A 26,932-nucleotide genomic window follows, 5' to 3' on the forward strand; every position below is an offset into this window, starting at 1 on the left:
TTAGGTACTTAAGAGATTTTGAATACTGGGGCCTACAAGCAGGGCTAAAGGGTTACAGGGGAAAGGACATGGGATCACGGACCACGGGTTAGACAATGATGTCTGGATCTTAGAGTTCCAGGTCTTCAAGAAATAGGGATGTGAGGTGTGGACTCCTCAGCCTGATGGGGATGCAGACAGGACAGCGGGCTCAGGCCCATTTACAGATGATGGAGCTAGGGGCCCAGTAACTCCTGTGGTGCAGTGGAGATGGAGGAGTGAGCTTGGGGTGGGGGGACAGGGTCATTTGGAGTCATGGGGTCTCTTACCTGTTCAGTGATGTCCAAGACAAGGGCAGATGATCAGCTCTCAACAAAGAGGTAGGCAGGGAGTGCTGCCGAATGGCAATGGCGCTGGAAGGAACAGGCACTAGGGTCCCAGAGGCACACAGGTGACAGGTGACGCACCTGGTCCCCTCCCTGGGGAATCCTGAGAGCCTAGCAACAGGCTGAGATACTTAAAGGGACAGAAACACAGGACCTCATGGATGGGTAGAAAAGGAAGTTAGGATTGAAGCAAGCTATGACCTCTTTTCAGCCACAGTTTGGCCTGGTATGATGGTATAGGCCTATGATCCCTGCTCTTGGAAGGTGGAGGCAGAGGGTTATGAGTTCAAAGCCAGCTTGGGTGACATAGTGAGACCCAAGACAGCTTGAGCTACAGCAACTCTAAAGCAGAAATAAAATCCAACCAATCAAATATACACACACAAAATAAACAAACAGAAAAACAACCCCAAACTATCAACCCAAAGACAAAAGCCAGGGGCGGTGCTGGCGCATACCTTCAATCCTAGCACTTGGGAGGGAGAGGTCGATGGATCTGAGTTCTAGGCCAGCCTGGTCTATAGAGCAAGTTTCAGGACAGCCAGAGCTACACAGAGAAACCCTGTCTCAAAATACATAGTAAATAAATAAAAATAAATGAGTCCTATGTCCTCTCCCACTCCCCCCACTACATCTAAGGATCTAAGTCCCCGGTACTTTTCCACTCTAATTTCACTAGGCCATACTGTTCTCTTCAGACTGAAGAATCCAGGTTTTTAGGATGTAGGAGTGGGGGGCTCTGGCTTGACCACCTTTCTGTCTGGGATTCCAAGTTTGGTCCCTCATCTCTGTGGGGGTAGGAGTCCAGGCCCCACTCCACCTCCCTTGCCCACGATAGAGAAGGAGGGTCTCTCTCTCTATTCCCCCCTCCTCTTTGAGACAGTATTATGTAGCATACACAGGCCCCAAATTTGCAGTGATTCTATTTCTGCCTCCTGAGTATACGACACCATGGGGTAGCCTTGGGCACCCCCTTGAAACATGCCAGGTACAAAGGTTGGCCCTAATCTTCACCATGCCCCCATTTCCCTTGTAGGGAGGGGTAAGACTCGTCCCTGTGGAAGCCCAAGGCCTCCTGTGTCCCATTTCACGGTGGTGACTTCACCTGTTTGCACACTACCATCTCCTCTCTCTCTCCTCCCTGTCTCCCTTGATGGGCCTGCCTGTCCTTTCCACATCCTCTCCTCAGCCTCTCTTCCTTCATGCTATTCCCTCCCTAGGCACCATCTTCGCCCTTCTGTCTGGAGGTTATTTCTTCCCCGTCCTTCTCCCTTGTATCCCTGTGCTCTCTTCCCTGCCTCTCTCTGTGTCCCCGACTTGTGCTCTGATGGTCCCCCTCTCCAGCCTCTATTTTTATCCCTCTGACACACCCCTTGTGTCCACCTCTCTGTCTGTCCCCCCTACCCCCCTTCTTCAGTGCTGGCTCTGGGTCCCAATTAGTTGGTGTTGGCCACGGCAGCGCAGGGCCCCACCAGGCTTCTCATTACCGCTGGCGGCTCCTAATGAGCGTGGGGTGGAGTGACCCCGCGCCCCCAGCCCAGCCTGCGTCACTGCCGCCGCGGGGGCTGTGAGGGTATATAAGGGGGGCGTGAGCATAGCTGCCCGAGCCCACTGCACGGTAGGGGGGCCTGCGGGAGACTGGTGGCGGGGTTGGGCCGTGGGCTCTAGGCTTCTGGGTGTGATGGTGACATTGAGATTCTGTTCCCTGTGTCCACAGGTGATGGAGACCTGCCAGATGTCCAGGAGCCCTCGAGAGCGGCTGCTGCTGCTTTTGCTGCTTCTACTGCTTGTGCCCTGGGGCACTGGCCCTGCCTCAGGTGTTGCTCTGCCCCTCGCTGGTGTGTTCAGGTAGGCGTGAGATCCGGGATACCCAGGGAAGGGAGGAGATACCCCCAAGGGAAGGCGAGATACCGCACGCGGGGGTTGGGAGGCAGGGGTACTTAGCGTCAGACTGCAGTGGGGACCCGCAGTGGCCTGTGGGGCCTAGCGCGCAATCACTGCATCTTTTTTCCCGCAGCCTGCGAGCCCCGGGCCGTGGCTGGGCGGACTTGGGTACCCCCCTGTCTCGGCGCAGCCTGGCGCTAGCTGACGACGCGGCTTTTCGGGAGCGCGCGCGCCTGCTGGCCGCCCTGGAGCGCCGCCGCTGGCTGGACTCTTACATGCAGAAGCTGTTGCTACTGGACGCGCCCTGAGCCTAATAAAGAGCCTGTCACACTGCGACTGCGCCTCCTTGCTACGCCTCTCTCTTGTGGGTGTGTGGGGAGGGGCCCCACCGTCTCACTGCAACCCGGACCCTCCGCGTCCTCGCTGGTTTCCTCCTCCTCCGGGTTACCTCTTGGCTTGTCTCCAGTCTGTCTTCTCCGCTTTCCCTCGCTGTTCTGCTCTCCTTTCGTCACAGTTGAGGGATCCCTGCCTGATCTAGCTCTGTTTTGGCCTGTTTTTCTTTGGGGGGGGGGTTATTTTCCGAGACAGAGTTTCACAGTGTAGTCCTGGCTGTCCTGGAACTCACTCTAGACCAGGCTGGCCTTGAACTCGAGATTCGCCTGTCTCTGCCTCCTGAGTGCTAGGATTAAAGGCAAGCGTCATCCCCCTGCTGGGTCGAGGTTTCTTAGGGGTCTCGTGTTTATCGGCTGGGGGAGGTATCCATGAGTTCCGAGCCGGGCCGCTGCAGGTGCGGGAGAAGGCAACAGAGCCCGCGGCTCCCGGAGGCCCGGTCCCCAACACCACCAGTCCATTCGGAGAGCCCGCGGAGCAAGCGGACCGCGCCCTGATTGGTCTGCAGAGGAGGGTGGGGTCACGGAGACCGCCCTCCAAAATTTGCATTTTCTGGAGGCGGACCGAGTCTTCATTGGTTTTTATGTTGTGAGGGCGGAGATGCCTCCTGCTGCTCTCCCTCGGTCTACCGCGCAGAAGCGGTTACCAGGCGGCGCTCGCTGGAATCCGGGGTTTCGCGAGGCTATGCCTCAGACTCTGAAATCCCGAGTTTTGACCCGTGTCTCCAGCTATCAGACCGCCTTAGAGCTCAGGGTGCGGCCAAAGTGCTCACCTTCTCCATACATTTCCTCCGCAGGGCCCTTTTCTGACTACCACCTTCTTCCAGCAGCCCCCTTCTCCTGCCGGCCAGTCCTGGCCTGTCCTTCCGCACAAGGATCTGCTCAGACTTAGTTCCATCCGCCGCTCCACACGTGGTTTTGTTTTCGAGTGTCTGTTCTGCCCTTCACATCCCCCTTCTGGGCACTGGGAACAGCTTTTGGGGCTAAGGCCCCAGGCTGAACCTCTGTATCTTTCTCCGAGCCCCCAGCGCCCCACTGCCAGCCTGCCTTTCCTGACTCTCCTTCCCATGGCTGAGCTGTTCAGATGACTGAGTGTTTAACATGTAACATCCTCCCACTGCCGACTGTATACCAACTACACTGTCTCTCAAAACCGAAAGCAGGTGGTACCTTTTTGGAGAGTTATCTAAGCAGCTCCAGGGGCAGCCCCAGAGAATATTGTGCGTTCGTGCTTGTGTAGGGGTTGTGTGTGTTCTCGGGTGGCACCCACCTTGGTCCAAAGGCTCAAAGAGGCTCCTGGCATTGTAAACCATGGAGCCAGTGTTAGTTCTTGAGTGACGCCGAACATGCAACAAGGTCCTGGCTTGGGGTGCTTATGACCCATTCAGAGCAGTCTGGCAGTGCAAGGGCTCAGAGGCTGCAAGCCACTTGCTTAGCCCCATGTTTTGTGAAGTTGCCACTGAGGAGCTGTCAGAGAAGCTTCTAGCTTGCCTGCTCACACACATTCTGACTGACCTACAGCCTCCCTTGCAGCAGTCTGCTGCCTCAAAGACACAACTCCGGGACGGCAAGCTCTCCCTAGTCCTGCACTGTGATGAGGCTACAACAGCAGCCTCCAAAACAGGAGAGGAGGATGGAGAAAGCCTAGGGACCTTGGGGCCCCTCTTAACTCAGCAGAGGCCCAGTTGCCCTCCTCCCTTGAACTTTGGTGAGGAAATCATCCTGTGCTCAAGTCATGACTGCGAGATTTGCTATTGTTAAGAAACAGGAGAAGCCAGGAGAGGCCATGGTCACATAACACAACTTAGGGATGTGGGCCCAGTGCTGACAGCAGTGACAGCAGGCAGTACAGTGGTGGAAATGGGTGGGCTGTCTACTGAGAAGGGCCTCACACTGGTGGCGGCTGTAGGTAGTAGAGCTGCAGGTGCGGCCAGGTGGGCGGTGGGGACTGGCTGAGCAGCAGAATGGAGACCAGCAGCAGCAGCAGCAGACCCAGAATGGGTGTGGGTACCAGTGGGTGCTGGCTGATTCTGGAGGGAGGCAGGAGAGGCTGATTGGAGAGACCAATCCCCGGAAGATTGGTCTCACAAACTCGTGGCACCCCCACCCATCCACTTCTGGGGACATTTAAAGGGCACACCTGATCCCTGGGGTGTGCCGGGGACGCAGACAGTGCTGGGTCTGTGATCGTCCGACTGGTACCAGCTCTCTCACCACCGGCATGAGGGCTTGTTGCATGTTTGGCACAACATGGCAGCTGGAGGGCAGAGGGAAAGATGTTACTACTAGGCTTGGTCTGTTTTAAGTCCCTTCCAGCTCCCAACTCTCTCTCTACCTCTTAGGAGAGCTTCTTGGGGCGAGTTTCCGGTGAGGGGTTCCCAGAGGGCTGGAGGGGTCAGCCTGGGTAGGGAAAGGACAGAACACACCCACTCACTGAATTTGCAGTCCTTGGTCAGCGCTGTGGATGTAGACTACACAGGAGGCATGTGTCCCTGGTGAGGGACGACAGCAGCCTTCCCTTCACTGGGAGAGTGGGCAGGGCAAGCACAGTGCCTACGCAGCAGTTAAGAGGGTGAGAGCCCTCTCCTTCCTCCCACCTGATCTTGTAAGAGTGTCTAGCCCCAGGGCAGTGGTTTACAAGCATGTGTCCCTGTGCTGGGCTGAGTGGCTTCCCAGTGCCAGCCAATTCCTGAGGGCTCTGCCAGCCTGTTGCCCCTCCTCCTGTCTCTGGAAGGGCTACCTGTCTGCCAGTCAGGGTCTTCCAATGCCCACATCTGCTCCAAATACAATGACCAGCAGTGACAAACCAACTAGCATGCCACTCCCAATGGCTAGGATTTGCATCCACTCTGCCTGGCCCTGAACTGAGAACAGAGAGAAGAGCTGGGCTTCCTCAATGAAGGGCCTAAGTGTGACAGGACAGGTGAGGACTCTACATTCCTCAGCAGACCCTGGACTCCTCTCATCAAATTCCGTTGACAGCCCTTGACAAGAGCTGGGCTGAGAGCTCTACCTGTCCTGCCACAGAGAAGGGTGGAGGAGTCTAGGCCCAAGCAGTTTGGCTAGATCTTTGAGACCACAGGTTTCTTGTTGGGTGAGTATGTGGGAGTCTGTGATGCAATTGGGGTGACATCTGTTGAGACCCCAGCATGTGGAAACTGCAGCCTGTCTATATGTAGCTGGGGTCTCCAGGGAATATTCTAGCTGCCAATTGCCTCCAGTTTCCCCTTCCCAACCCCTGCCTCTCATTAGCTGCACTGAGGGCCTTGTTATCTCCTGACCAAATGATTTTTCTGTCAGTTCCCGAGGAGTTCAAGCTTGGGGCAAGATCTGGGATTAGTTCCTCAGTTTCTGGTGATAGGAAAAGTTCTAGGATTGCCTACCAGGATCCAGCTCTCCTCTTCTTCCTCCTCTTCCTGTCTTCTGGACAACCTATAGCAAACAAAGTCACTGGACATCCTGCCTCCCCAGTTCTTTTCCTATTATCAGAAAATTTTTTTAAAAAGCAAAATTTGGAGTTTGTGACCCCTAAAAGGCTCAGAAGCCCTTGAACTAGGCATTCCTAGTTGTCTCCTTCCAGCTAAACTCTAGGTAGAACTCCTAGGTAGGCTCCTGCTTGCTCCCAAACCAGATACCCTAGGGTGTGTGAACCCTGGGCACCCATTTGAGGGTGCTGGTACTCTGTCATTTCTCAGCCTTGGTCTTTCAAGTCTTGTTAGAGACTGGGTATCCGGCTCCCCTCTCCCAGCCCCAGAACCTTACTATTTGGGCTCTCCCATGTCCAAATCATTTCTCTGGTGTGTCAGTGACACCCCCACACCTCCAAGCCTATGCTTCAGGGACAGCTTTGAAGCTAGTATTAAACTTCAGAGGCTGGTTGGCTCCCCAGGGTCCCAGGTGCCCCTGACACCAGCCTATGCCTCACGAAGGATCAGGGATCTAACCTTGCAGCTGCCATCAAGACAGCAGCCTTAGGCTCCCAGCTGCTCCCAGCCCAGTCCCACTATACACTGCTGTGAGATCCCCTGAAATGCTCACGTGGGCTGGAGGGTATGTTGAGTCCCCAGCCTTTTGCAGTCAGGCCCCAGCCCAGTCCCATTTTGGGCTCCAGTGTTTGCCGCCCTGAAAATGTGTTAGTAGCAGTCCTACGCAGGGGGCGTAAGTCCCATCTTCCCTCCATCCTGATGACGTAGGAGGAGGTCACATTGATCAGAGCCCTGAGCCAGCCAAATCTCAGCTCTGCCCAGACAAGTCCAATTAGAGGTTGTGTAGGGGCCTCATTAGCTGTGGCAGCAGGAGTCTGGAGGAGGGGGGCACCACAGGAAGCTGAAGGCGCTGGGACTAGACATCCAGCACTTTCCATTCTTACTCAAAGCCTGAGTAAGGCCTTATGATACACCATCATCAGTCACAGAGCTGGACTCCCAGGACCCATGAGGCTCACACCATTCCCTTTATGGGTGCCCAAGACTGGGTCTTAAGCTTTTTCTAGGGCTGGGAAGCCTCAAGGCCCCCATCAGTATTTTCCCAGCACCTCTTGCTCCTGTGAATCCAGTCTGATCCTTGGGGTACCTCCCAGAGCCCCTGACCTCCCTAGGGTCCATGTGCCCATCCCTTGTTGGAATTGCCAGGGTCAGGATGTACTGAGGGCAGGCCCAGGGTTCTGAGGCAGTCATAGACTAGATGGAGGAGGGGGATGTGACTCCTGCGGGGTGCCACCATCCTTATCTTCTGACAGCCAGAACTACATCACTGTGACAGAGGAAGGACTGTTAACTTGCTCCTTACCTCAAGCATGGAGTTCTGCTTCCTTCTAGAGCATGCACTGGCTCTCTCTGGAAGTCTGTCTGCAGAACATCAAGATTTGGTCTCCTGGACTCTAGGCTTCTGACCCAGTTCCAGCAAGGTACCCCCTACCTGAGGTCTAGACTGGTGTAGATGGCCCCCAAGGGTACAAGCTTCTAAACTTTCTGTGGGCTCCCTCTCAGCACCCACAGAAAGCCAGATATGCCATAGGTACGAACTCCTCAGAAGTAGAGATCAGTGTTCCCAGGATGTCCCCATCTACCAGCCTGAGTCAAGAGGGGGCTCAGTATCTTCTTCCCTCTTCCCTCTCGGGGTGGGTCTCTGGATGTCCCTGCTCATTGTTATTTTGCTCTGAGAGTCTTGTAGCCCAGGCTGGCATGAACTCGCTAGGTTACAGAGGATGAGGATGACCTTGAGTTCCTGCCTTCCTGTTTCTACTTCCTGGGATTTGGGGTACAGCTGTGGGGCTGCCTTGCACCCTTCTTTTCTTTTCGATAGGATCTAACTCTGTAGCTTAGGGTGGCCTCAAACTCATGGCAGGCCTCCTGCTTCAGCATTCCCAGTTCTAGAGTTGCAGTGTGAGTCACCACTGTCCATTCCTAGTGATTGGTGACCTCCAGGCTTGTGCACCTGGCTACTTCTGGAGGCCCTGGATGTCCTACAAGATGCCACCTCACCTATAAACTTAATATCTTCCCTCACCTCCCTTCTTGGCACTGCCCTTCTGCCCTGTCCCTACCCTGCCCACCCTTACTCGAAGTCAGAGACAAACCCTTTGCCGAGTCACCTCCTCATTCAGTCACCTGAGCATCCTGAGACCACTGTGTGGTATGTTCCCAAGGGTCTCGGGTCCTAAGACAAGGTCACTTTCCGTCTATTGTCCCCCACCTGGAGCAGACATCCCTTGCCATCCCAGGCCAGCTGCTACCTAAACTTGCTGGCCCACTTGGGGTTCACGTGCCTTGGGTGACTCACCTATGTACAGGGACAGCTCAGGAGTACACAGGGCTTCTGCTCAGTGGTGGGGTACTTGCCTAGCATAGTGTAGACCTTGGGTAGAAAGACCCCCATTGTTTTCTGAAACAGAGCCACTGTGCAGCTTAGATTCATTTTAGTGCTAAGCCTGTCTTTCTTTTTGCTTTCATTTTTATTATTATTTTTTTAAAGACAGGGTTTCTCTGTATTCCTGGCTGTCCTGGAACTCACTCTGTAGACCAGGCTGGTCTCAGAGATCTGCCTGCCTCTGCCTCCCCCGTGCTAGGATTAAGGGCATGGCCACCATCACCATGCAGTTTCTAAAAAGGCCCTTCGTGTCTTTCACAATATGTTCAATCATAGATGAGCACATCGTGACAGGTGTTTCTATGGGGCAGCTTGAGTTTGCCTGTCCCTTGAGGGCAGGTGTGTGTTCTGTTGGCTGGGGCTGGACGCCCAGCCTGCATCAGGCTCTCTGTAAGCTCAATGAGTAGACGGCACAGGAAAGGGGCAGAGGGTGGTGGGGCCCCTGGACTCCTGTGGCTTAGCCTCTCTGTGTACCTGTCGCCTAGCAGGGTCCTCAGAGGGAGACTCGGCCTCCTCCTGTGGTTCAGCCTCTTCCCACTGCCACAGTCCACACAGAGGACTGGAGAGGCCAGTACTGGCTGCATCCTGCCCCTGGAAGCAGAAGCTGCATGTGATCCTGGGAGGGCCGGAGAAGAGTGGGAGCCCAGGCGGGATGGAGGTGTGGGGCACAGGTGTGGGCTGGGACAAGAGGATGGCTCGGTGGAAGGTATGCAACAGGTACGGAGGGAATGGGTGAGGGGACCAGATTGGTGAGCGATGATGGTCAGGAGCATGGCCTCCAAGTTCTCCTGGCCAGAGTGAAGGTCTGCTGGGGACACGTGGAGAGCTTCCGTGGAAGCAGGGCCTACCTGCCGGAGAGCCTGGATCTCCAAGTCCAGTGATGGGGGCAGGGCCATGATCCAGCCTACTCTTCCTGCCTCAGCCCCTTCCAGCAGCCTAGCCGCATACAGGGGAGGGAGGCTTATCTTCTGTCTTCACCCTGTGGCCCAGCCCTCTCCTGCCCCTGTCATGCCCGACCATGTGCTTGAGCCTCCCCTCCACAGTGAGCCATTGCTCACTCAGCCCCATTCCCGCCTGAGCATCCACTCACTCCTCTGGGCCTTCCTGGCTCTGACTCAGTTGCTCCTCCAGGTTTGAAATTTCTTGCCTTAGCTCCTACAAGAAGCAGAGCATGGGCCCTCGTGGAACCCACATACTCCTCTCTCCAGACACATACTGCCAATGACCAGGGTGAAGTAGCAGTGGCAAAAAGTCCAAGGCTAAAGGAGCCCGGAGCACAAGACACAGCAAGAACATCAGGAAGGCAGAAGGGACTCTCCTAAGGTGGGCAGGTTCACGGAAAACACACGAAGGAGCCAACCAGACATATGGACTCAGCCTAGAGGGAGATGGGAGCTCCCAGAAAGGTGGGTGCTGTGGGAAAAATTTCCACACAAAACAGACCTAGCAAAGGACAGGGATGCAGTGGTTTAGCAGGGAGGAAGGCATAGCTGCAAGGAGCCCATAGAGACAGGCAGAAGAGGAGCCATGGGCACCAGTACTACCTGAGTGGTGGTTCGGTACTCCTCCAAGGTCTGGGCCAGACTCTCTGCATGGCGGGTACGCTGGGGTAGGGAACACAAAGCTACCTGAGCCAGGGCTCAGTTCCCCAAAACCTGAGGCTGCTGAAGGGGGAGCTGGTGAGTTGGCCACACACTGTGACCAGGGAGAATCCCTCGGGCTGGTCTGGGTTGCTTGGCCAGGGCCCAGACCAGGGTGGGCTCTTGCCACAAACAGCAGGAGCTATGAAGGCTGCTAAGGGCAGGTCTGTCCCCTCCCTGACCCTCACCTCTGAGAGGGCTGCTTCACGCTGGCAAATGAGTCGTTCACACTCACAGAGCTGCCGCTGCCAAGGGAAGAACCTATCTATCTCTTCACGGCCTCCCACCAACCTCCTTCATCTCCCCTCAGCCTCCCTCGCCTCCCCTCAGCCTCCCTCATCTCCCCTCAGCCTCCCTCGTCTCCCCTCAGCCTCCCTCATCTCCCCTCAGCCTCCCACTGCACACCCTCCTCCCACCACTGTCCCTGTCCAGGTCTTCCCTCAGCCTCCAGTGACACCGTGGGTGTCAGCTGTTCTGAAGGGGACTCCAGCTGAACTGCCTGGGCAGCCCGGCACGTGGATTCTGATGCCAAGAGCCTGTTCTCAGCAGCTACGGTGCTGACTTGGGTGCAGGGAGGTGAGTAGTCCTCAGGGCCTAGACAAATGCCGCACCTTCAAAGCATCTTTCTCTGTGGCCAACTCCTCACTCCGTCTCTTCACTCCATCTCGCTCTGCTAGTAGCTTCCCATTCTGGAGGGAGGAACAGCTGTGCTCACAAATCAGCAGGGTAAGGCTGACAGCTGCCATTCACTGCCATGAGCACTCTCCAGTTAGCCTTTCAATTCTTCCACCACCCTTTTGGGACCTTGGCCGGAATTTCTCCATAGGTGGTTTCCTCACTGATAAGGTGATAACTGATTTTATGATTTAAATGAGTGAATAATAATTTCTAAGCACTTTGCATGTGTGACTCCATTTCTTTTCCCATTTTTAAAAATAAAGGCAACTCAGGCACAGAGAGGCTGAGTAATTTGTACCAGGTCACACAGCTCTTGCTCACACTAGCACAGGCCAGTGAATGTAAATGACTACAGACATTACAGTCAGCAACACCTGGCATGCACCAGATGTTAGAGATGAACATTTATAGATACTAAAGAAACTCATGCTTCCTAACATAAAAAACTAATAATCCTCATGCCCTGTAAGAACTATACTTTGGTTCCTTCTTTTCTCTATACCTTTTGCTTTCTGGTTTAACTTAGTCATTTTAAAGCAAATCTCCCATTTTGCCTGGAGCAACTCCAGTGTTTACCTGCTTATGACAACTTATTTCCTTTAGTAAACTATAATTCCAGAATTGGCTACAAAATCAACCAGTTTTCTTGTTTTCCACCTAGGCTGTTGGCCTTGGTAGACATATGCCCCCAGATGTGGACCCTGTGACTTCACAATGTTTGCCCTTTCCCCCACTGCAAGCAGGAGGGTAGATCAGGGCTGGCACTGCCTGTATTACACTGGCTCTGTAAGTATGTGACTGTACAGCCATTAATATCCTCCTCCCCTTGAGGTCTACAGAAGAAACTGAATAGAGAGGCTACGAGGCCTGGCAAGGCCACCCATCTGTAGGATGCCCAGTTCCACCTCTAACACTCAGCCTCTCGGGGCCAGATGAAACTCTGGGTGACAAAAGGCATGTGAGAAGTGGTGGCACTGTTGGTACAAGATGCATAGAAGTGGAACAAGTGAGACAGATAATGCTAAAAGGCTCACTGAGGAGGCTCAAGCTGGGCGGTGGCACAGCCACAGGGCTTGGTAAGGAGGTGGTTTAAGGAGGTGGTGCCTGGGCTGAGCCTCCCAAGGGGAGGCAGTGAGGTCAGGAAAAGGCATCCACAACAGCTGTCCAGTGCCACCTAAGAAGAAAAGGGCCCAAAGCTGGGTGTGAGGGAACACAGCTGTCATCTCAGCACCAGGGAAGCTGAGGTAGGAAGATAACTTTGAGTACCAGGTCAGTCTGGGCTACATAACAAGACCTCATCTTAAAAAACAAAATCAGGGGGCTGGAGAGATGGCCAATGGTTAAGAACACTGACTGCTCTTCCAGAGGTCCTGAGTTCAAATCCCAGCAACCACATGGTGGCTCACAACCATCTGTAATGAGATCTGATGCCCCCTTCTGGTGTGTCTGAAGATAGATATAGTGTACTTATATATAAAATAAATAAATCTTTAAAAAAAAACCAAAACAAATAAACAAACAAAAAACCCAAAAGCATAGCTGGGTGGTGGTGGAGCACGCCTTTAATCCCAGGACTCAGAAGGCAGAGGCAGGTGGATTTCTAACTTTGAGGCCAGCCTAGTCTATAGAGCAAGTTCCAGGACAGCCAGGGCTACACAGAGAAGCCCTGTCTTAAACAAATGAACAAAGAAACAAACATGATAATTCAAAGTCCAAGGTTCCAGGCACATGAAGTCTGGCAAGCCACATCCTCCCCCAGAGCTCAGGAGACAGGAGACAGAGGCCAGCTAGCTCCAGCCTTGTCCCTGTACCAGGTCATCAGTCTCTTACTCACCGCAGCAGCTTGGGCTGCTGGGTGAAGGGCAGAGGAAGGAGAGCTGGGAGTGCTGTGTCAACACCTGTCCACCTGGTGGGACCCAAAAGCCATCTCAGCACCATGCAGCGTCCTGCAGAAGCACCGGCTGCAGGTCCTTGGGATTCAGCCAGCAGTCAGACTTTTGGAGACAGAGTATCCTGTTACTCCAGCAGGCCATGCGGTGTAACCCGAGATCTCAATCTCTAGATCTCAGTGGGCAGCTGTGGCGGTCAGCAATGGGCTGAGAACAGCTCTAGCTAAGCCTGAACTAGCATGCCTAGAAGTCTCTCTGCAGGGCATAGGCCCTGGGGTAGGAGGCAGGGGTGCAAGTAGCTGGTTCACACAACTGATTCCTGCTGTCTGCATGACATGCCCTGGGGGCAGTGACAAGAAAACCTGTCTGCTATAGAAACAGCTGTCCTAACCCCTCCTATTTGGCTGCTTTAGCTTCAGGCTAAGAGTGAGATATCCTCCCAGCCTCCCTTGCAGCTGTGGCTAAGGGATCCTCCCCCGTCAATGATATGATAGGTGGCTGTTGAAATAACACAAAGAGGGGCAGAAGAGTGAGTGTGTGTGTGTGTTTGTGTGTGTGAATGTGTGTGTGTGTGTGTGTGTGTGTGTGTGTAAACCATCTGTGACTATGAGGCCATAAGCAGGAAAAAAGGCTGGCAGGGACTGGGAAGGAGTTTGCCTGTCATACTACATAGTACAAAGCCATCCTGTACTACATAGTGAGCCCCTGTTATACTGGGGCTGCGGATGTGGCTCAGTGTTGCTTGCCTAACATAAGCAAGACTCTGGGTTCCATTCTTAGCATACCCAGACTTAAGACAAGAAGCCAGGGGCTGGAGAGAGCTCAGGCTCAGGGATTAAGAGCACTGACTGCTCTTTCAGAGAACCCAGGTTCAATTCCCAGCAACCACATGGTGGCTCACAGCATCTGTTCCAGTGGATCCCACACCCTCTTCTGCTCTCTGCAGGCACTAGGCACTCACATGGTACACAGACATTTGCACAAGCAAAACACTCAGACATAAAATAAATTCTTTTAAAAAATATTCTGGAAGAAATTGTACCATGACTGAATGCAGCTTTCAAGGAGTTTCTCTTGTCCTGGAAGGAGGAAAACAATTAACAAGAAGCCACAGAACAGTGAAGAAGAAGAACTTAGGACTTCAGGAAAATGTCCAGGGTGGACAAGGACAGAGATTCGGGATAGTAGCTGGGGTTCAGGAGGCAGAGAACTGTGTGAGCTGAAGAACTGAAGGCCCCGAGCCCCAGCTGGCCAGGGGATGGACTTGGAAGATGGGACACCAGGGATTCTGAGTGTGCTGCCCTCCCAGCTCACCCAGAAGTGAGGGGCACTGCTGCCAGGGATGTGAGTCCCCAGGGATCTGCCACCTTGGGGGACAAGGGACAGAGGTGACATCACTTAATAGTTGATGAATCTCAATGTGGACAACAATTCAGAGTGAACTGGGACTTAAGTAGGTCTGAGCTGTAGGGCTGGCCCTCAGGTAAACACCTTCACCTCACCCTTTGCACAAGCAGACCATTCAGGCTCCTGCTGGCTCCTGAAGAACCCCCAGGCCTAGTGGCTGATGGCCAAGGCCCAGCACTCCATCTCCAGCACCACCAGAACGAAAACCAGAAACAAAAGCCCAGAAATGAAAGGACACTCACATCCCTGAAAGTGGCCTATCATGCTCATTGAGTGACTTCAATGCCTATGCTTAAAGCAATGGTTTCTAAGTCTGCAGTTTCATTTGCATTGCCAGAGATGAAACCCGACAACACCACACTGGCATAAATAAGGCCCCTGACACTTTTTTCCAGACAGTCTAGTTACATAGCTGAGACTAGCCTTGAATTCAAAATCCTCCTGTTTCAAACTCCCAAATACTGGGGTGACAGGCGTGGAACACTATACCAGCTTGTTGGATTTTGCTGTCCACACCCTATATATCCTACCTTGAGTTAGGAGCTTTCTAAGCATTTTTCTAGTTTAAACCTCACATTGCCCACTGGCTTGCTCCCCTGATGGTGAGGGCACCAAATCGGACATGAAGAACTGGCCAGGGCCTCCCCATGAACCCCGCCAGGGACTATCCCAGCATGTGGTCTGCAGGACAGGGATGGGAACCCCTGAAGGTGGGTGGGCCTCCGCTCACCTCCTCCTGTAGCGTCTCCACCTCAGCCACCAGGTGCTGCTGCTCCTTCTCCTGGTCCACCCCAGAGAGAGAACAGGATCAGTTCAGGTCCCAGTGCCAGTGCCCTCTCTGACCCAGGAATGCAGTCAGGGCCTATAATTACTGAAGAGCTGGGCTGTGGGGGTGGGATGGGGTGGAGGCATGACACCTGCCATCCTGGGGGAGTGTGGGGTGAGCAGGACCTGGAACTCAGGTAACCTTTGTCCCTTCACCTGTCCCTTTTCTGCAGCACTCACTGTGTGCCGGGCCTGAGCCATCAGACTGCGATTCTGCTCCTCCAGGCTCTTGGCCAAAGTCTTCAGGTCTTCTAGCTCCTCATCCAAAGCTTTGGCCACCTGCAGGGCCTGCTGGGTACTGAGAAGTGGCACAGACATGAGAGAAGGCAGGCAGAGAAGCAGAGCAAAATATCCCAGACATGAGGTAGGCCAAGGGGCACAGGGACTGGTGTGCAGTGTGGGGTGGACATAGTGTCCACCTGAGGAAGGGAGCATGGGGCCATACAGCAGGGAAAAGAATGGAGATGGAGAAAGAGCAAGACTGGAATGAGGCAGTCAGACTGAAGCTAAAGGCTAGGAAGGAGAAAGCCCCAGACAGTGGGAGATGGAAGACAGGGTTGGGTGGTAGAGTGCCTACCTGTACCTAGGGCCCAGGCTCCCTGGCAGCCCAGCGAGGAGTCAGCAAGGAAGGCACAGGTACTGACCTTCGCAGCTGCTTGCGCAGGGCTGTGATCTCCTCCCCGAGGCGCGCGGAGCCCTCCTCAGCAGTCTCCACACTGCGCTGCAGCTTGGCGTTCTCACCAGCAAGGCGCCGGTTGCTTAGCTCTAGGTCCTCCAGGCTGCTCAGCAGCTCGGCTGTGGCTGGCCTGAGGACAGGGACAGCAAGGGCCAGTCACCAACCTGCTGCTCCCACTCCCACAGCCTCCTAGGTGGAGCAGCAGCCAGGAAATGCTCCTCTGAGGACACATCAGAAGCAAAGTCCAAGGCTCTCCTAGGCCAAGACACTAGTCTCCCCACTCCCGCACCCCAGAGAGGCTGGAGAAAATGGTGTGGGATTGGGGTGGGGAGGACAGGCACCCCTCAGGCCTGGGGTCTTCTCCTCCAAAGCTCTCTAAGTTGGCTGGCTCCTCAGCTTCTGGGCATGCTGGAAAGAGACAGATAAAAGGAGGTTGGAGTTTCTGGTAACTTTAAATGTTGGGGTGTCTAAGGACCCTGGGACTGTCCCGGACTCTGGCCTCCCAGTTTCTTCAAGTGTAGCTCTGGGGTTCCCTGAGCTGAATTACTCTTTCACACGCGCTGCTTGCTCACAGCTGCCTGGAGCTCTGCCAGGGCTTCTGAGGCCGTCACGAGCGATGTCTCTACCTCCCACCCACTCGTCCCCGTCCCCTGCCCTCCTCCTCAGGCCTTCTGACTGCCTGTTGGCTGTTGGAGGTCAGCCAGTTTGGCTCTCTGCTCTACCACATCCATCCTCACTCTCCTTTCTCTCTCTCCCTGGGCACTCTCCTGCCTCTGCCTCTGCCTCAGCCTTCTTTCTCTTCCTCTAGGTGACTTATCCCCCTGCTGCTTACAGCCTTTCCTGGCCCCAAGACTGAAGAAGCCTCAAGATTCAAGAGAATGCCAAGAGCTGGTGGGGTGGTGTACACCTTTAATGCCAGCAGTAGTGAGGATGAGGCAGGGTGATCTCTGTGAGTTCAAGGCTAGCCTAGTTTACATAGTGAATTTTAGGACAGTCAGGGCTATATAGAGATATCCTGTCTCAAAAACACAAAAACAAAATAAATATAAACAAACAAAAAACCCCCAAACCAACAAAAAAGAGAATGCCAAGAGAGCCAGTCTGGGTTCTGTAAAGTCACTTTTTAGTCATACACTTCTGAGGTTTGAGTTCCTGGGCATCCTGCACCCCAGTATAGGGCTTGGATACATCTGGGGTAGATGTCTGCTCTCATGGAAAGGGAAGCAGGCGTAAGAGGTGTGTGTGTGGTGGGGCAGGAGGGGCAGCCTTGCAGGCCAAGTGCACTGCCCTGTGCCAAGTGAAGCTTTTAATAGCGTAGGTGCCCCAGGGCCCTCAGCTAGATAGCACAGAGGCTGCAGTCTCCTCAGGCCCTACACTAGGGCTGGAGCTGGGAGGAAGGGATGGAAAACCTGACCCCAAAGTCCAGGATAAGGGGACTGTCCCAAAGGCACCACAGCTGCAGGTTGAGCAAAGCCCCAGGTCTCTTTAGCCCTTGCTGTGTAGAGTGAGTAGATGAGAAGTCCCTGCTGACCCCCGCTGACCCCTGCCACCCAGCGCCTTCTATAAATAGTCTCACCAGATGGCAGGTGTGGAGAAGCCAGGGCTCCCCCGAAGGCGGTCTCCTCTGCCAGCTCTAATCCCCTGTATCAAAGGCAAGAGACTCAGGTCCCCTGCAGCCACCACAGCCATGAGCTGTGCCTGCAGGGGTGTGGGGTGGTGGAGGAAGGGAGGGCTGTAGGGTAAGAGAGGCTCTATGGGTAGGGGTGAGGCCAGATGGCCGGGCCTGGGCTATGAAGGGTAGCCCTTGCTATGGTCAGCCCTGCTACTTCTATCCGAACCCTTGCACCATTACCCCAGGCATCTGGTCCTCATCTTTTCACGTGTCTCTCCTTAGTCCCACCAACCACACGGGCTTCCTGGGCCTAACTATGTGGACTGCAGAGCAGACTTGAAGAAAGACTTCCTAGGTGGGAGGCTGGTGCTGCAGGGACCCACTCACCCCTGCAGCTGACAGGCAGCAATCCAGTCCCGCATGACCACCAGAAAGGTGTCCAATTCCACAGTGGCTCCAGCACCCTCCCCATAAGGGTCCAAGCTTCGGGCCAGTGTTTGGAGGCGTACATCCTGAGGTCCCTGTCCCGTCACAGCCTCCAGGTAGGCCAGGAGGTGGGCCACAGTCACAGTGCCTGAGACAGAGCATGGTGGAGAGGACTGGACAAGGGCCAGTGGGACAGGCCATGGCTTAAGAAGAGTGCCTGTCACCAGAGGGTTGATGACAGCCTGTCCTACAGCATGCACAGACACCCGGGGCAAGTCTGCCCCTCAGTCTAGTTTTCCAGTCCATCTCAGAGTAGAACAAAGAGGAGCAGCCAGGGAAGCACCCAGTGCTGTACCAGACCAGAGGCTAGCAGTATACCATGCTAGCCCTCCCGCTCATCCCCTTACCCATGATATATCCTGTTCCTGTAGGACCCCTGAGGAGGGCCCGAGCCCAGCCCTCCCTGTGGATTCCCAGCCCCCACCTGTCTTGTGAGGGTCACAGGCTTCAAATGTGGAGTTAAGGATTTGTTCCTCTAGGCTGAGCAGTGGTCCTGAATTTGCTTCCTCAGGCTGCTCCCAGAGGTACACTGTAGAGAAAAGAGGACACACCAGAGCTTGCTCCCAGACACCAGAGCTAGGCTCTGCCAGGTTTGGAGAAATTATTGAGAGCTCTGTGGTGGGGACTGGTAAAGGACAGCAGGAGGCTTCCAGTAAGGTGGCAACATGATGGTTTTTGTCACTGCTTTCAAGCGGGTCCCATCTCTCTGGCCAGGGAGTGCCCCCTGCTGTCTGCCTAAGGCTTTTCAGCCAATGGCCTCTGGAGCCATTAATGAACTCTGAGATGACCCTCACCCCTCCCTTCCCCAGCCTCCCAGGTTATGGGCAGGGGGAACAGGCTTGAGGAAAGCAGGGAGAAGCCAGGATGAAGGTGGCCGGGGAGCCAGGAACAATCCAATAAGGCGTGGGCAGCCTACATCGATCCCACCGCTGCAGCCCTTCTTCCAGTTGCCTCAGGGACCAAGTCTCTCCTCTCCACATCCTCAGCATGGCGTCATCAGAGCTGGAGGAGCTCAGGGCCAACACCAAGATAAAGAGGAGGGATGGGGCTGCATAAGCAAGGGGTGGCAGGGGACCGGTTAGGAGCTGAGCCTCCTGCCAGACTCCCCTGAGTCAGCAGCTCCGCAGCATGTCTGTGGCAAACCTCTTATTTGAGAGGTCTGAGTCTGTGCCAGTAAAATCCCCCCAAGAGGACGGAGAGGGGTGTTCCACCTGCATATGTAAAGATGTGAGTGCATGAGTGTGTGTGGAGGGTGTGAGTGTGGGGTGTGTGTGTGTAGTGTGTATGTGCAATATGTGTATGCATGTGTGTTTCTGTATGTGCAATATGTGTATATGTAAATGTGGCGTGTGTGTGTGGTGTGTGTGTATGTGTGTGTATGTGGTGTGTGTATGTGTGTGGTGTGTGTGTGGTGTGTATGTGTGTGGTGTGTGTGTGTGTGGTGTGTGTGTGTATGTGTGTATGTGTGTGGTGTGTGTGGTGTGTATGTGTGTGTATGTGGTGTGTGTATGTGTGTGGTGTGTGTGTGTGTGGTGTGTGTATGTGTGTGTATGTGTGGTGTGTGTGTGTGTGTGTGTGGTGTGTGTGTATGTGTGTATGTGTGTGGTGTGTGTGTGGTGTGTGTGTATGTGTGTGTATGTGGTGTGTGTGTGTGGTGTGTGTATGTGTGTGTATGTGTGGTGTGTGTGTATGTGTGGTGTGTGTATGTGTGTGGTGTGTGTGTGTGTGTGTGGTGTGTGGTGTGTGTGTGTATGTGTGGTGTGTGTGTGTGTGGTGTGTGGTGTGTGTGTATGTATGTGTGTGGTGTGTGTGTGTGGTGTGTGTGTATGTGGTGTGTGTATGTGTGTGGTGTGTGTGTGTGGTGTGTGTATGTGTGTGTATGTGTGGTGTGTGTATGTGTGGTGTGTGTATGTGTGTGGTGTGTGTGTGTGTGTGGTGTGTGTGTGTGTGGTGTGTGTGTGTATGTGTGTGGTGTGTGTGTGTGGTGTATGTGTGTGTATGTGTGTGGTGTGTGTGGTGTGTGTGTGTGTGTGTTTGTGTGTGGCCTGTGTGTCGGTGGGGCAGCTATCACCTGGCTCAGATCGACTGTGTGTCTGCCTATGTTGCTGTCTTCCAGGGTCTGTTGGCCTGCAGCCATATTTACATCGCATGTGTACAGCAGGCACTCAGGAAACAGAGCCTCTCCAAGCTGGAGTGGCTTCCATGCCTCTCATAGCCTGGTCTGCTTAGGTGTCACTGCACATGGCTGCAGGGTTAGAGCCTGCACTGGGACTAGAGTGAGACATGTGTCCTGTCCCCCCACCCCCTTCCAGCAAGCTCAGGACTCAGCTCTGAGCCTTAGCAGTATCCTCTAGGAAAGCTCCCTCCCTCCGGGGGAGAGAGGGATGGGTGTGGGTGGGCCTCTGCGCAGCATGTAAACTATAGGCATCGAACCACAGTTGCTGCTCTTCCTACAAATGAGGAGTCTCAGGCAGCAGAAGGGGCCAGTCACCTTCTAGCACAGAGTCCCCTTTCTCACCCTGACACTTCCAGGATGCTGTACCCCAGTTTAACTTGGACCCTTTCTGGCTCCCATGGGAGGGGATTAGGGCAGGTTAGCTAGGGAGGTAGACTTCAGTTGGTCTACTGCTCTCCATCCTCCCATGTTACAGAGCAGGACTCTATGCTGTGGCCCAGTAAGGCCACTAGTTCACAGTCCCTTCCCAAGGTCCTGAAGGAAGACACTATTCCTTTCCTCCCTTCCTCTCTCTCCCCCCTCCCTCCCTCCCTCCCTCCTTCCCCCTCTTTCCTTCCCCTCCTCCTCCTTTTTCTTCCTCCTTCCTCCCTTCTTCTCCTCCGATTCTTCCTCCTCCTCTTCTTCTTTGTAGTTTTCAAGACAGGGCTGTGTAGCCCCAGCTATTCTGTAACTCACCCTGTAGCCCAGGCTGGCCTTGAATTTAGAGATCCACCTACCTCTGCCTCTTAGTGCTGGGATTAGAAGCGTGCATGACCACCACACTCTCTACTTTTCTTTCTGGACTGTTGTTCCCGTTATCCCCAACTTCTCTCACATGTCCAGCCTCTGTCCTGTGTCCTTCAGTCCTTCTCCCCCGCCTCTATCTTAATCTTGTTACTGTGTTCCAAGTGCCTTCTCTCTTTTTTGCCATCCCTGTCTTTCAGCCTTGGTTTTCCCCTGTGGTGTGCTCTTCCTTTTCAGTCTGCAGTCTCAGAAGCTGACCTGGCCATGGTAATACTTCCTGGTGGCTGCTCGCCCTCTGCTGGTGCAGGCGAGGTTTAGATGCCAGTCATCTCCCAAGCCACCCAGCCTTATGGGCATGCTGGTGTCTCTGCCTGTAAAACCCTATTTGCAGAGGTTACTCCTGCGGTTGGGATGCAGATCTTAGCCTTGAGCAAAGCTGCAGGCCCACCTGTGGACACCCAGGAGCCTGGAAGACAGGGTGCTCCTGCATTAACTCTATATAGATAGAGGCTGGAGTTTCCTACCCAATCAGACTGGCCCTCTGTGTTAAGCAAATTCTCAGGAGATGGAGACAGAGAAACCAAGACCATAAAGGAAGGAGAGAGATGCTTGGGGAATGGAGTTGTTGAGATAGGGCAGAGACATAGGCAAGGAAGAAAACAGGAATGAGGGACATAGAGCTAGAGGCTGGGCCATAAGAATCAGTGAGCCAGCACCCTCCTCTGAATACTGATGTGTGCTGGCTCTCACACCCACTTGTCTGCTTCTGCCCACAGCAAAGCAGCCATTGCTCTGGGGTAGCAGTGGCAGTATGCAGAGGCTGACAGTATGGGCTTCTCCTGCACTTAAGCAGGCCAAGCCGGAACAGAGAGCTCTGTTAGTGTAAAGCACAACTAGTTCTCAAAGATGTCTATAAACACAGCAATAACTCAGCATGTTTTTATGAGGCTTAACACAGAAAACAGTTTACATATGTACAGAATCAGTAAAATGGTATACCATTTACATCACCTGCCTGGTATGGTCTCGAACTTTCCTATTGTCTCAGACCCTTCAGTTCCTATAGGTGTGACCCTTTGCCAGATATTCTCAGCCCCAACCACCCCCATCCCCTCTCCTCGCTCTAGTTTCTCTGTGTAGCCCTGGCTGTCCTAGAATTCGCTCTATAGATGAGGCTAGCTTCAAACCCCGAGATCTGCCTACTTCTGCCTCCTGAGTGCTGGGATTAAAGGTATGAACCACCACTGCCCAGCCAGTTTTTCTCTTCTAAAAAATTAAAAGTTACATATGTGATCTGAGCATGGTGGAACATGCATGTAATCTCAGCACTGGAAAGGCTGAGCTAGGATCAGTGAGAGTTCAAAGCCAGATCCCGTCTCAAAACATAAAACTAGCAGATGGGAACCCAATTCAGTAGTGATTGGTTGCCCAGCATACATAAAACCCTGGATTCCATCTCCTGCATTGCGTGTGCATGTGTACACGTACACACACACACACACACACACACACACACACACACACACACACACACACACAGAATGGAGCAGCGTCTGTGGAGCCATGCTCTGGGGAAAGTCTTAGACTAAGCAGGTGACAGACCTCAGTGTTGGGAAGGGAAGTGCAGGGGTTGGGGATTTAGCTCAGTGGTAGAGCACTTGCCTAGCAAGCGCAAGGCCCTGGGTTCGGTCCCCAGCTCCGGAAAAAAAAAAAAAAAAAAGAAAAGAAAAGAAAAGGAAGGGAAGTGCAGCAGGAGGGAGAGAGCCGACAGGGCATCTGTTTTACCCAAAGTAAGAGGTATGAAGTGTGGGTGTTACAGTGTGGGGAGCCTTCCCCAACAGCCCTCCAGAGAGATGCGGCAGACATGTGGCAGGCAGGCACACAGTTGACACTTATCCCAACATCCTTTGCTTCTGCCCACCTGCCTGGCCACCCAAGCATCTCTCTGCTCCCAGCCTAACCCACAGCTCCCTCTTCCTCCTCCTGGCCAACACCTACTTTGTGCAGTAGGACCACTAGCCTGGCCCTCTGGCAGGTCCATGGGCCACTCCTGATGTTCCTCTACTGCTGCTGTCGAAGCTCTCAGCTTCTCTCCACTGCGAAGAGGGTTGGGAAAGGGACAGGATGCCCAGATAGCTCCTAGAAGGACAAGCAGAGTGATGGCTTCCTCAGACTGGCCACACTCTCGTCTGACTAAACTGCTCCATCTCTGCCCCAGGCCCTCAGGGTTCTCAGAACCTGTTTGCCATCCCATCCCAACTCCAACCAGTTTTTATGGCTTTGAGGTGTGGGATGGCAACCTGAGGACTGAAGAGCAGGCAACAAGATCAAAGAGGGAGGCAAGAGGGTGGGGTCAACCGCTGCCCCTAGGGCTCCTGGCCACCTCTCTTTCCCCTAACTTATCAAGTCACCATTCCTGTCCTAGAGACCTTGTACTCTTCTGGGCTTCTTCACAGTCCCACCTCAGGTCCACCTTGTTCTCTGTGGCCCATGACCCAGCATCCTGCTAGATTCCAGTCCATTCTGATAGGCTGCAGATTTGACCTGTGTGGCTGTGGCTTCCTTGGGTCAGAGCCTGCTTGGGTGTAGCAGCAGAGGCAATGTGTGGCTGGGCCAGCAGTTTTCTCTCCCTAAATCACACTGTGTCTTCTAGCAATTCTAACCTGCATGCTATTTTGTAAAGTGGTTTGCTGCTCCTACTATGGTTTCTGCTTACGACTCTTCTTGCCTTCCTGCCTCCTGTTGTCTAGAAACATTTCACTCTACCTGGAGCTGATTGCGAATGAACAGGCTTCCATAGTGCCTGGAGGCAGACCGTGGGATCCTGTTTGGACTTCGGGCCTTTGAAGGCTCTCCCATACTTCGTCACTTTTATCACCGAACCACCTTCAATCTTCCACTGATAGATTCCAGGCAAGCGCTCTACTACCAAACCCTGGCCCAGCACTTACTAATGATGAATTCCACACTTGTATTCTACCGTTAAGCTACACCCTAGCCCTCTTTGTACTCGGAAACAAAGCCACCCTAAGATGCCCAGGCTGGGCTTGACTTTGTGATCTCTTTGCCTTGGCAAGAATGTGTAGCACCGTCACTAGGCCTGCTTCCTGTCTTTTTAAAAATGTGTTTTGTGTTTGTTTATGTCTGGTGTCTTTGGTAGCCAGAAGAGGGCATCAGCTCCCCTGGAACTGGAGTTAGAGAAGGTTGTAAGCTGCCATGTGCCATCTAAGAATCGAAACTGGGCCATTTGCAAGAGTAGTAACCGTTTCAGTAGCTTCTTTTTCTTTTCTTTTCCAAACAGGGTCTCTCTGTATATCTCTGACTGGCCTGGGCCATGAATACCAGCCAGGCCTTGAACTCAGAGATCCATCAGCTTCAGAGTGCTGGGATTAAAGGCATCAAGCAGACAAACAGCAAGTTCTCTTAACCACTGATCCTTCTCTCTAGGTTCACTGCCTCTTTTTGTTGTTTTCCCCTCCACCAGCCATCTCCATGTCCCTTACCCTCCGTGGCCATAAGAATTCAGCATCATTCACAGGCTTGCTGCTCCCCGCCTTTTTAAAGATTATAGGAGAGTACACTGTTGCTGTCTTCAGACACACCAAAACAGGGCACCAGATCCCATTACAGATGGTTGTGAGCCACCATGTGGTTGCTGGGATTTGAACTCAGGACCCCTGGAAGAACAGTCAGTGCTCTTAACCACTGAGCCATCCCTCCAGCCCCTCCTAGATCTAGGACTTGACTTTCACAGGCCTCTATGATCACAAGGACTCCCTCCTCTGCACCCTGACAGTGCTGTCCTGCCTCTATTACAGCCTGGCCAGTCAAAATAAGTCACCTTCAAGAGAAAAGGAGGCACTATCAGTAATTCCTTTAGATGTTTGGCAACAGAGCCCCTAACACTCAGAGGGCACCGGGGGCCAAGGGTAGAGAGGGTTTGGGTTTCCTCCTGTTTGCCACCCCTTTGATTCGGCTGGAACCCCCTGCTCCTCCCCTGCTCAAGCCAAGAAACCTCCTTTGCTCTTCTGCCCACAAGGAGGAAACTCCGGGCTAACATGTTCTCACCTCTCCTCTCCATTTTCTAGCCACCCACCCATAAGTGCCCGCCCAGGGGCTCAGCCTTTGACCATGTAAGGACAGAATCCCAGCTCCTAGCTGGCAGGCTATCACTCCTCACCTAAGCTTTATAAAACTCCCTTGCTAAGCTTAGCTGGGATGTGGGACTTCACTGACCTCCACGTGTGAGACGGTGGAGGTGGATGCCTCCTAATGAACCTGCCCTTATCTATTTTTAATCTGGTCTAATCCAGTCTGTATCTGTGTCACTGAGGGGAGAGAAAAAGGTTATCACCCTTTCCTCAGGGAATGCAACCAACACTCTGCTTTGCCTGGATTCCAGCAGCTGCATGTGTTCTGGAGACATTATTTGACTTTTGGAGACAGGGACTTAATAAATATATATTATGTAGCTGTAGCTTTGTGGGCTGTGTAAACTAGGCCAGTCTTCAGCTAGTGGTGATCCTCCTGCTGCCGATCCCAGAGGCCAAAGGGAAGGGAGAGGTTTTCAGAGACTCAGGAAGAAGGCGGGAGGAAAGGAACAAGGGGAAAATTCTTAAGGAACAAGGGAGATCAGGTTGCTGGTGAGTGTCTTGAGGGATTTTAGACCTGGACGAAGTCGAGAGTGATCCCTGGACTAGAATTCAAGGGCTGCATTTCTGGGGTGTCACTGGATTTCAGGGTCCCCAGTGGAACTTGTACGGGAACTCAGGACAAATTTCTAGAATATCAGATAGTTCTTGTGCAGGTCTTTAAGGGAGACTCTGATGAGCTAAGATCCTAGCTGCTGGCGTGGTAGGCTAAGGCTGCAGGATCCAAGTTTCTGAGTAGAGTCTGGGCAATTTAATGAAGCTCTAGAAGAGTCCCTAGAGAGGTGGCTTAGTGGTTAAGAGGACTAACAGTTTACTCTTCCAGATAGATATGGGTTAGATCCTCACTACACACATGGCAGCTCCTAATCATTTGTAATTTTAGATCAAAGGGATACTGTACCCTCTTCTGGTCTGCACAGGCATACACCTGGCACACATACACGCATGCTGGCAAAATACTCATAAAAAAAAATAAAAACCCCAATACAAAAGCCAGGCGGTGGTGGTGGACATTTTTAATCCCAGCACTTGGGAGGAAGAAGCAGGCAGGCTAGCCTGGTCTACAGAGCTAGTTCTAGGACAATCAAGCTACACAAAAGAAACCCTATCTCAAAACAAAACACCTGCTCTGCTCACAAAAACAAAACAGCTTAAGTATTAGGTTTCAAAAGCTCTGGAAGATTGTAGTTGGGAATATCTGGGAGAGCTGTGATCCTAAAACTGAGGCATGAGGATCCTAAGGTCGTTGAAAACAAGCAACAGAAAGCAACAGGAAGTTTCAAGATTCTGACAGGATTTCCGAAGTTGCCACTAGGATTTTCCAGAGGGAACCTTTAATTCCTGTACTCGGGAGGTAGGGGCAGGCGGATCTCTGAGTTTAAGGCCAGGGCTACACAGAGAAACCCTGCCTCAAAACAAAACTTCCCAGAGGGTTACTTCATGAACATCGGAGATTTCGTCAGAACTTGGGTCCTTTTTAAAGGAGCTGGCAGGAGATGTTACCGGGTAACCTGCCATCAAAGTCGCCACAGGCAGGGCGTACCTGGAGTCGGGACTCTCGGGACTCAGTTGAGGGCCACCCTCGACGAACGGCGGTTGCGACTGGCACAGAAGAAGCGTGTTCACACGCGCCTTTCCCGCCAGAAATGCAAATGAGCCAGCCTCCTCCAAGTCCCGCCCTCTCAGGCTCTTGAATTCACGCAAGCGCACTCCGGGTTGATGGGAGCCTGCGGTTCCCCTTACCTTGAACCCCGAGCTCGCGCATGCGTAGAACTTCCCGGGACGACCGCTTAGATCAGAGAAATGAGCGCATGCGCACTAGTGGTGGTGGAATAGCGGTGATGGTGCGATATTATCGACAGTTTTCTTCTGTGGTACTAAATCCTTCCCTTCTGCTTCGCAAAATAGGGCCGAGCAGGGGAGAGTTCAACCGAAGGACACCCTGTTCACCCCTTGTCAGTCTTTGAACCGAGTCCTTTCAATCTTCTTTTGGGTCTGGCTCGCCTGCCACCGTCACAATGGGGCGCACCCTCACTTCCGCTCCATTGTTCCCCGCCCCCGCTCTGTGGCATTAATACATACCCAAACTGTTTCCCAAACAAT

The 26,932-nt window shown here is 53.3% G+C and overlaps 2 protein-coding genes across 12 annotated transcripts; one reads left to right on the plus strand and one right to left on the minus strand.

The window, feature by feature from the left end:
• Positions 1-1,973: 1,973 nt before the first annotated feature.
• Pth2 (parathyroid hormone 2) lies at positions 1,974-2,623 on the plus strand. Its single transcript, NM_001109144.1, has 2 exons — positions 1,974-2,213; positions 2,383-2,623. Exons 1-2 carry the CDS (start codon positions 2,047-2,049, stop codon positions 2,555-2,557), a joined length of 342 nt encoding a protein of 113 aa, NP_001102614.1. The 5' UTR covers positions 1,974-2,046; the 3' UTR covers positions 2,558-2,623.
• Positions 2,624-4,238: 1,615 nt separating this feature from the next.
• Positions 4,239-26,711, minus strand: Kash5 (KASH domain containing 5). 11 transcript variants are annotated; one of them, XM_063278191.1, is made up of 20 exons: positions 26,573-26,711; positions 22,677-22,817; positions 18,144-18,248; positions 17,621-17,807; positions 17,198-17,262; positions 15,963-16,029; positions 15,590-15,751; positions 15,126-15,243; positions 14,851-14,901; positions 10,758-10,835; positions 10,335-10,391; positions 10,051-10,110; positions 9,597-9,661; positions 9,355-9,442; positions 8,981-9,097; positions 7,427-7,485; positions 6,022-6,070; positions 4,974-5,038; positions 4,779-4,895; positions 4,239-4,688 (listed from the first exon to the last, which is right to left on the minus strand). In XM_063278191.1, the coding sequence occupies exons 1-20, from the start codon at positions 26,592-26,594 to the stop codon at positions 4,367-4,369; spliced, it is 1,995 nt and encodes a 664-aa protein (XP_063134261.1). In that variant the 5' UTR covers positions 26,595-26,711; the 3' UTR covers positions 4,239-4,366. The 11 variants fall into 11 exon arrangements, 8 of the variants coding, with proteins under 8 accessions (XP_063134261.1, XP_063134268.1, XP_063134264.1 ...); XM_063278198.1 differs by lacking the exon at positions 26,573-26,711 and adding an exon at positions 26,373-26,511; XM_006229199.5 differs by having other exon boundaries at positions 4,375-4,668.
• Positions 26,712-26,932: the final 221 nt, after the last annotated feature.

This window comes from Rattus norvegicus, chromosome 1 (assembly GCF_036323735.1).
Source record: "Rattus norvegicus strain BN/NHsdMcwi chromosome 1, GRCr8, whole genome shotgun sequence".
Classification (NCBI taxonomy): domain Eukaryota; kingdom Metazoa; phylum Chordata; class Mammalia; order Rodentia; family Muridae; genus Rattus; species Rattus norvegicus.

Coding starts and splice junctions, on each gene's coding strand:
- Kash5 (XM_063278191.1), bottom strand. CDS start 26,594: ATGCGCGAGCTCGGGGTTCAAG. Junction 18,249..22,676: donor TAGTGGTCCTACTGCACAAA/GTAGGTGTTGGC, acceptor TTTTCTCTACAG/TGTACCTCTGGGAGCAGCCT. Junction 9,443..9,596: donor AGCCAGGAAGGCCCAGAGGA/GTGAGTGGATGC, acceptor GTATGCGGCTAG/GCTGCTGGAAGGGGCTGAGG.
- Pth2 (NM_001109144.1), top strand. CDS start 2,047: ATGGTGACATTGAGATTCTGTTCCCTGTGTCCACAGGTGATGGAGACC. Junction 2,214..2,382: donor CCCCTCGCTGGTGTGTTCAG/GTAGGCGTGAGA, acceptor TTTTTCCCGCAG/CCTGCGAGCCCCGGGCCGTG.